General features: G+C 45.0%; 1 protein-coding gene across 2 annotated transcripts in view; it reads left to right on the forward strand.

Annotated features, from left to right (window-relative positions):
- ATCAY (ATCAY kinesin light chain interacting caytaxin) overlaps positions 1 to 4,914 on the forward strand; it is a 64,606-nt gene extending 59,692 nt beyond the window's left edge. Inside the window, exons 11-12 of one of the 2 annotated variants that reach the window (XM_083179363.1) lie at positions 3,815 to 3,847; positions 3,929 to 4,914. In XM_083179363.1, coding sequence (XP_083035489.1) covers positions 3,815 to 3,847; positions 3,929 to 3,962 — 67 coding nt within the window. In that variant the 3' untranslated portion in view covers positions 3,963 to 4,914. Of the gene's footprint in view, positions 1 to 3,811; positions 3,848 to 3,928 lie in introns of both variants that reach the window. The other variant, XM_083179362.1, reaches the window with a different exon arrangement.
- The last annotated feature ends 5,062 nt before the right edge of the window (positions 4,915 to 9,976 follow it).

Below are 9,976 nucleotides of genomic sequence, written 5' to 3' on the forward strand. Positions count from 1 at the left end.
GAATAACGAGAAATTCTAAACTCTCAGAGTGGGTGGAACCTATGCTTAGGTCTAAGGGCACGGTACAATGTGAAATTAGACCCTTGGGAAGGAGACTGCCATCCAAGCCAAAAACAGACAACTCGGAAGGAAGAGGGACTAATGGGATGGCAAGATCCTGAACCAGGCGAGAATCGATGAAATTCCCGGCTGCTCCACTATCCACAAAGGCTTGGGATTCCCACCGTTGAACCCCCAGACCTAAACATACTAATAACAAAAGAGAATTATTGGGAGACAAGCGGGACTGGCCTAAGAGGATTCCTCCCCTAACCCCTAGGCCCTGGCGTTTCCCGGACGCTCTGGACATGTGCCCACAAGGTGCCCTTTACCCCTACAATACAAACATAAGCCTAGGGAGCGACGACGTGCCTTCTCCTGGTTCGATACGCTAGATGCACCAATTTGCAGTGGTTCTTCAGACCCGCCCACCAGCTCTCCTCCTGTCTCGGCAAGAGGATAGGAAGGCAATTCTCGCTCAGAACGCCTCTCTCTGATGCGTCTGTCAATGCGGACCACCAACTGCATCAAGTCATCAAGAGAAGCTGCCGCCGGATACTGTACCAGGAAATCTTTGACCTGATCTGCTAGGCCAACACGGAATTGGCTCCGCAGTGCAGGATCATTCCAAGTGGTATCCCCAGCGTAGCGACGGAATTCGGAGCAGTAGGCTTCTGCAGTACGGCGACCTTGTTTTAAGGCCTGAATGTGAGCCTCAGCGGAGGCTGCCTTATCGGGATCATCATAAAGCACCCCCATAGCTGTAAAAAATGCATCCACAGTACTGAGCTCAGGACTATCTGCCCCTAAACCAAAGGCCCATGTTTGTGGATCCCCTTGGAGTAGGGAGACTACCAACCCGACCTTCTGAGTTTCAGAGCCTGAGGAAGCGGGCCGGAGACGGAAATATAATTTACAGCTCTCCCTAAAATTGAAGAACAACTTCCGGTCGCCAGAAAAGCGATCTGGTAGATTCATCTTAGGTTCTTTGACAGGTTGAGAACTACCAGGGACTACTCTTCTAACCTCCTCCTGTGTCTCCACTCGCAGGGACAACTCCACCATCTGCTGTGTGAGGAGACGGACCTTGTCAGAGAGTACTTGAGCTGGACCCCCTGCTGTGGGATCCATGATGGGTGTAAAAACAAAAGACACCCGAGCACAACAACTGAGTACAAGGAGATCCTCCAGAACAGCTGGGGGATCTTAGTATGGCCGGTTATAATGTAAGGATTCTGGGAGTATCCCCGGCAACCTAACTCCGTTGCCTCTGGCTGGGATCGACGGACGTGTGCTGGGCTAGGCTTCACCTGGGCCCGTCTCGGCTGAAGGGTGAATTAGGTCCGCCCCACTCCGCTACAGGCAGGTCTTAGGAAAAGACAACACGTCCGTCGAGGCCAGGAGAGAGCAAGGGGACAACCTAACTAAACCCCAGAACCGGGAACTCCCAGAAACCACAGGGAAGCAACAATGCTCAGCAGGTGACCCAAAATGGCAACAATGCTTGTGAGATGTTATATAAAGAAATGGCAACAATGCTTGTGAGATGTTATATAAAGATATGGCAACAATGCTTGTGAGATGTTATATAAAGAAATGGCAACAATGCCCTGAAGAAGATATCACAAAATGGCAACAATGCTGGTGAGATATTATATAGAGAAATGGTAATAATGCTGACTGAGATGCACAATAACAAAGGATGCCAAACTGCAGGAGGAGAAACACAGGGTAACCCCTGACTTATCTGGGGAGATGACGGAGTTCCAGACAAGCCCCTGCAGACTTCTTGAGGATGATGAGTCTCACAGCTGGGCACACCAACTGAATCCCAGGCACGGCAGGACAAACCAGGCAAGGCAGAGCAGGCGGGGAACAACAGGGGTACTTCCGACAGGGACCAGGACCAGGAACACGATCTTAGCAAACAGCTGAAAGAACGCTATAACCGGCATCAGTGAGAGAAAGACGCCGGCTTATATTTGAAATAGCCGCCCCCTGTGGCGACATCACTTCCTGTACGCTCTGCATACTCTTCCCCCTGCAGAGGCGGCCGGAGCGGAAGTTCGGGGTGTTGCCTAGCAACATCCCCGAAGCTTCCTGATGACGCTCGTTGGAAGATGGCCGCCATCCTAGCAGCGCAGACGCTGCCGAGGGACCTGGACGACGGCGACGCCAGGTATGGCGCCTAACAGTGCCCACACACAAGAAAGATCTGCGATCATAAGATGCGCCCATAAATTAGCCTTGAAATCTTTTGTCCGTCCTGGACAAATAATTTCAGGCAAGCGCACATCTTTACCAAATATTTTTCTTAAGATCCCGTGTGCGTTCCTATGGATCTTTTGTTAAATCTTCTGATCTAACATGCTGCATGTAAGATCAGAAGATTTAGCAAAAGATCCGCAGGAGTGCGCAACCGATTTTTTTTTATCGGAAATTGGCAAAAAAATTGTTCTAGTGTGTGGGCACCTTAAGTGTTTGCCAGCGGTGTGCCCACAGTGCAGATGCTCTAACCGTTATCACCACGCACCTTGACAAAGGGGGACCACCCCCTCAGGTCAACAATGCAATACAAACAGTGCTTACCTTTATACACCCTAATATATATAATGTTTGCAGGATATCCTTTTTGGGAGCTACAAGCAAATAATAAAAATGCAATCTGGATTTAAGTAAAGTCGACCACAGCATCGGAGATATATACTGAGAGCCCCTATTTTCAAATAAAAAAAAGACCCCATAGGCTTCTCTGGGGGCTGCTAGAATGCTAAAACGCTTCAGAAAAATGCTTACTTACTTTCAAAGAACATTATGGTGGGCTGGGTTTTTCACATTTTAAATTGTCCATTTTAAGTTAGCTAAGTTGTGCCCATTTTAGTATTGGTTTCCTATTCTCACCCGGCAGGAGTGCAATCTGTATGGTCTACTGGTGTGTAACCAACCCACTTGTGGTTGAGCTTTATGATCAGAGATTTTCTTCTGTATTGCCCTGTTGCTATCTGTTCTTATTTCAGTCTGACCGGTTTCCTCTGATTACGCTAATTAAAAAGGTGCTCAGAATTGCTGCTCACTTTTTTTTTTGTACGTGCCATTCTCTGGAAACTCTAGAGGCTGTTGTGCATGTATATCACTGGAGAGCATCTGTTTTAATTATGCCATGGTCATAGTCACTTAGATCACTTTTTGTCCATTCTGTAGTTTGTGTATTAAAGGAAGGTTAAAATGTTGATGTTTGGTCTGAACAACAAGTGAACCTCTTGACCACATCTGCATTCAGTTATACACTTGCTGACACATCATTAGCTGATTAGATATTTTCATTATGAGCAGCCGCACAGGTGTTCACTAAATGTCTCTCACAAGGTATAGTGGGGCAGATGTATTAAGCCTTAACAAGAGATAAATGCAGGGGTGCCCTGGCTTGGTGGTATATGAATAATACAAATTATTATGGCCAATGTAATAGGCAAATTGTGGACAAACATAAGTGAATTATGTCCATTACCACATAACTGACCCTAAGGATGAGAAATAAACTCAATTTACTAAATTGAATATTTTTTTCTGATTTTCACAATGAGAATTCTTTGCCGTATGGGTGCAGAGAAAAAAAATTCAGATACTCATGGGTGCCAAAAATGTTTGGGAACCACTGGCCTAACACATAATAAAAAATCAAAGAAAACTTAGAATTAATATACATTAAAATGAATATACAGTAAACAACATGTGAGGAATTGTCAAGTTCTAAACTTTATTTCTTCTTCAGAAGAGAAGAAAAACAAAATAATGTGGAAACCACAAGGTATGGATTTATATATATTTTTTATTAATGACCTTTTTCAAATATTGCATCCAGAATAATTGTTGTACTCTTTAATTCTAGCATTCCACAAGCTGAAGATTTGTCTTGTAAATGAATTCTGACACACAGGAAGATCTTTGTGCACCACATCACCAGGAATTCAATCTTTGATGATCCCAACTGTAGCATCCAGTCTATCCTTTTATTTCAAAACTATTTTGCTTGACTATATAAACTTTTATTACACAAGAAAATGTATTTGTATTAAGTCAGTTTATAGCGTGAAAAATGGGTTTCCAACAATACTGCTTACGTGATGAATTCTCCTTTCAAAAATAGTTCAGGGTGAAATATTTTGGTCATCAAGACTAGAATTGTATCCTTCATGCATGTAAGGATGCTAGAACTTCACATGGTTCAATCTATTTTCAATGAACAAGAAAGGAAGATATTTTTTCATTCACATGTTTGACGGTACGGGATTAATATATTACAGGAAGAAGAATCATGGATGGAATGTTTGGAGACTTTTGAGATGTTTATATGGACTTTCAAAACTACTGAAATGGAAATATTACATTTAATTACTTACACTGTATTACTTTTGCTATTTGCAAAAAAAAAAGCGAGTGGCAAGTGTATCAGTTTTAAGGTGAAACAAACCAAGGTTATAATGTTACAATCAAAATACATATCTTATTATACCTGTGGTTTATCAATATTCTATAGTTATATCAGAAAAAAACAATCATTTCTCATATGGATTGGACTTTGTCATATCAACTATAGTGGTTGAATATCAGATCACGCAAAACAATAGCAGCCTAGAATGGCCGCATGCAGCATTTTGTGTTTGGAATAAAACACTAACAAAATACAGCGCAAGCACTTATAGTAACATTTTACTCAAAGCACTCTAATGAGTTCTCATTCTGCCAGCACTAGGTTTGCATACCTTCAAGGATTTATTTTATTATTGGTGACATGTACAATATCTAATTGGAATATAAATCTTGTAAATCGACCAAAATGATTAATGCTGAAATAAACAAAAACAAGACTTTGGAGCAGATGTATTAAGCCTGGTGAAGAGACAAAGGGCCCGATTCAGTAACGCTCGGTCCCCAGAGTATTTGCACCAGGGATGTTTTTGCCTTGTGCATGCAGATGTGCAGGGCCACTGTGCGGACGCTATGGGCGACTTGGACAGCCGCCAAGGTGTTTGCATGGGGGGGAGGGTGGATACGGGCAGGGGCTGTCACATGGGGAGCCCATGGGTGGGTGCGCTCAGGAAACCACTGGGGCCGATGCCTGCCGGGGGCCAGTGGCTGACATCGCATGATGTCAGTGCCCGCCCAGTTCTTAGAGCTGGACGGCGCAAATATAGGTCAGTGATTTACTAATATTTGTGACCAGGGGAAAACTCATTCGATGGTCGGCAGCCATTGAATGATTTTGCCCATGTACGCTCCGGTGCGAATAAATGTTTATGCTAAACATCCATTCCCAATGTGGCTGGGATGTTCGCGCGGTGGCGGGGGGGGGGGGGGGGGGAGGCATTCGTTCCCCCGGTGGCCAGCATTAAATGTCTTGCTAAGCAGCGGATTTACACTGCTTAGCGAGCCAATGTGAATCAGGCCGAAAACTGGAGATAAAGTAGAAGGTGATATCGCACCAGCCAATCAGATATGTTTTAAAAAGGACAGGAGTTGATGCGTTATAACCTTCCACTTTATCTCTCGACCAGGATTAATATTTCCTACACACGGGATGATTTCAGGGCATTTTCTAAGCGATAAACACCCAAGTCATGTAGCGCTTAATAATACATAAGAATCCATCCATGAATTATTAATCAAATCAACATAAATGCAAAAACATTAATCTTAAAATACACAATATCACAGCTTAATGATTAATATTAATAACAAAGAGCTATAGGCGCAGAGAACTCTTCAATGTTAAAGGCTCACAGCATATATATGTCCTCATATATTCACAGTATTTGTGGGATACAGTTAATTAAACATGGGCATATCACTCCTTTAATTGTATAAAGTGTGTCCAGAAGGTTACAACAGGGTTGCCGACCCTCCCGGAATTTGCGGGAGTCTCCCGAAAATCGGGTCCTTCCTCCCGGCCCCCGGAAGGGTGGGCAACCCTCCCGGAATCAGGGGGACCCCCACTGAGCCCCCCGATCGCGGCATTTATATGCCGCAATCCGCGGGTCTCAGGGAAGGGGGCGGAGCTAAAACGGCACAATCGCGTCGTTTTAGCCCCGCCCCCTCCATGGATATCAGTTAGTTCGGCTATTTGCCGTAATGGGGGCGGGGCTTAATGACGTCACCGTTAAGCCCCGCCCCAAAACTCGTAATACAAGATTCCTCTCCGGGCTTCTCCGAAGAGGATTTATTGAAAGTCGGCCACCCTGGGTTACAATGACAAACAGCACACTTTTATCCTTTATTATGTGTGTAGTAACCAGTACATAATTGCTTCCATGCACAAATATAAGTGCACTGTGAGTGCCAATTTTGACCCTGGGACACATGTGACAGCAGTCTGTAGCTCCTCACTATGGAATGATTGTATGGCTGGTGAGGTGTAGCAGACTGCAATGTTATCCACTCCATACTGCAGGAGAGTCAAACAGGACGATACATTGCCATCTCTGAATCCTGGTGGCCTGGCTCAAATAGCTACTGGTAGAATCCTGCTGTGGCAGGCTTGCAGGTTCTGTTTGTTTATAGTGGCCGCTGATAGATAGTCTCTGTAGATGGGCTTGGGGTCATAGAACACAATAAGTTAGAAGTCTTTAATGGCGCACCAGTCGGCTTTTAACGTGTTTTCACCGCACATGGGCGGCATTTTCATAAAAGGAGTTGATGCGTTATCACCTACCACTTTGGGGGATATTCAATCGCCGTCGAGCATCTCCCGTGGGGGAGATGCTTGACGGGCCCTATTCAATGCTGTCTTCCCCGACAGCATTGAACAGGGTTTCCCGGCAGAACGAGCCCGACATCTCTAGCTGTCGGGCTCGTTCTGCCGAGAACAGCCGGGAAGTGACGAGCTGCCGGCTGCAGCTCGTCACTTCCCGGCCGCAACTCGCGGCCACGCCCCCTTCTCGTCCCGCTACAGGCGGGACATTGAATCCCGCCTGCATGTTCTCGGTCGAGCTGACCGAGAACAGGACTGGGTCACGGCGGGCGAGCAAGCTCGTCCGCCGTGACCCGAAGATTGAATACCCCCCTTAATCTCTTCACTAGGCCTATACATGGGGTGTTATCAGGGCATTTTCTAAGCGATCTAACTAGATCACTTAGAAAATGTCCCTCATCACTTAGTATGTAGAGACCATAGCGATGCGCTATCGGTATGTTCACCAGAGAACACTGGCCTTGACAGATCGCTCAGCACACAGCCGCTGATACATCACTGGGTGCTGAACAATCTAGCATCCCTCAGAAAATCTCCCCATGTGTAGACCCCTTAATACATCTGCCCCCATTGATGGATGGCTTTGAGATGCAGTACACATTGCGAGCACCAAGATATAAATCTATATATATATATATATATATATATATATATGGACAACAGAAAGTATAGAGTGCGCTTGTACCACCAAATGGAAATTACCACCAGTTTGTAATCATATACAATTCAATAACCCGATACAATGTGTAATCATAAAACCAAGATGCTTTATTTTTGTTTCAAAGACCACATCTGAACATTGTATACTTTTCGGAATAGCGAAATCAGTAACCCGACGCGTTTCGTCTTGAAAAAGACTTCATCAGGGGTTTTTACACTGTAGGTGGTAAAGACAGTAATTACATACTGATAAACATAATTAAAATTAATATAAAATTAGAATCCATAATATTTTGTTTTAAAAATCGGACAAATTTATCCATACTGAGAAAGAGAGAATGAGCACAGAAGAAAGAGACAGAAGTCCAGAAAAATCCAAAATAATGCAAGGATAATACATGTATAATATTATACATTGTCATACAGGGACATTAAAACAAGCCTTAGTTATAACAATTGTATATAGTTGAAGGGATGTGAAGCACATACCTAAGTATGAATTTCATGCGCTTAACATTGCGCGTAGAACCAATCAGGATTTGTAGGATGTAATAACCTTCCCCTCTGTGGGGTGGATTCCGAATATCTAAAGGGGAATCACGTGATATGTAGTCCTTTAACATGATATTGAATCAAAAAAATAAAAAATGTATATACACTCAATTACGTACCCAAAGTGTCCCCTATTAGGGTCAAAAAGTATGCAATATATCCTTTCTTATGACCTTATTAGGTATGCAAGTACATGGAATCCTAATTTAAAAGGATCCTCTCATTAGTAAAAAGCTGTCGGCGGGATCTGGGTGATGGAGATGGCCTGATCCACCGAGTCTGATTCGCAAAATCTAAACAGTGAACCATAAAAATATTTTGTCGTAAATGCCAGATACATATCACCGACAGATACATCCATAGTCTTATCCCTATATAGGTTACATACCAGAGGTTCAGCTGAAGAATGGGTAAGGTGCGTGTACAGATAGGGCAGGCCTTATGCTTGCTGGCGAATCGCCAGCAGCATGCTGCTGGCGATCCGCCAGCAACACGGCGCGCCATCTGACTGAGACGCGCGTGCGTCCCCCACGCACGTGCGTCTCAGTATCCGGGCGGCCGGCGGGCGAGGCGGACGCAATACTGTCCGCCTCCCGCTCGAGGGGGGCTGGGGGGACCCGAGGAGGCTGTGGGGGGGTGCGGGGGCCCGGTGTGGGCACCGGGTGACCGTCGGAAGGGGACGGCAGCACCGTCGGAAGGGGACGCGCGCGCACCTCGTGCGCGCGCGTCCCCTTCCGACACACAGATGGCGCGGGAGCAGGGAATGGCGAATGGCGTCGCCATCGCCGTCCCCTGCAAAGATGAGCCCGGCCCCATCTGTAGGTATCCGCAATATAAATTTCAACAGACAGCTCAATTTCTATAAACAATGTAAATTGTATCTTATTAGGACACAGATGTTATTCTAATTTGTTTAGATAACCCTCTTAATAATATCGATGGGGCAATTTGAGGTATCAATGAAGTTGTATACAAGTTGGAGTGGATAGAAGTCCAACATCAATTAAGTATATCTCTTTAAGGAGAGATGTTAGCCAAAGGACAACAATTAACTCGGACAAACAATTGGTCATAAGCAAAGACACTAAATTTTTTTTTTTGTCCATAGTGACTATATATGCTGGATGTTAGCAAATGCATAATTAGCAAATACATAATTAGCAAATACATAATGAACTCAAGACTGACCCCTTTTCACAGCCCTTGGTTAAACGCCACACCACATCATCTTACCTGATCAACGTGGAGATTGCTGAATAAAAGCTGTCTGCAGATGAACTCTACTATTACACAAGCTGCCTAATATACCAGTGGACTATGAGGTCACTTCCGGGTACTGACAGACTTTATTAAGTTGATAACTTCTCTTAAACATATAATGAAGCTACCTTACACTATGGTCTGCAATGTGGGGCATGTGATGTATAGATGCATTAGTATATTAACTGATGTTGAAGGTTTAAACCTCCGTTTGTCCTTAAATGTTTAGCGTGCGTTCCAATTTGCGTGTCAAAAGTAATATCCGGTTTGGGATTCCCTCCCATCTGTTGGTCGTCATGCCAATCAGATCTCCGTTAGGGGATGGGCGGGTATGTGACGAGCTTAATGCTTGCGGCGACGCGTTGCCATGGGAATGTCTTCCCTATGTGTCCCATGTGCCAATCAGAACTCCGTTAGGAGATGGGCGGGTACGTGACGAATAGAACGTTTGCGGCGATGTGTTACCATGGGGATGTCTTCCCCATGTGTCACAGCGCTGTGGTTCCGGGTTGAGCGGTCAGGTGACCTGCCGCATATTTACGTGCGTCTCCTTGTAACCAAGGAGACTACGTGTAGCCGGGTTGGGTGGTTCCGGGTTGAGCGGTCAGGTGACCTGTCGCATATTCACGTGCGTCTCCTTGTAACCAAGGAGACTGCATGTAGCCGGAAAACGCGAAAAAATGATGGTCACGTGACCTCACGCGTCACCATTTAGGT

Source organism: Crinia signifera, chromosome 1 (genome assembly GCF_055691185.1).
Source record: "Crinia signifera chromosome 1, ASM5569118v1, whole genome shotgun sequence".
NCBI classification, from domain to species: Eukaryota; Metazoa; Chordata; class Amphibia; order Anura; family Myobatrachidae; genus Crinia; species Crinia signifera.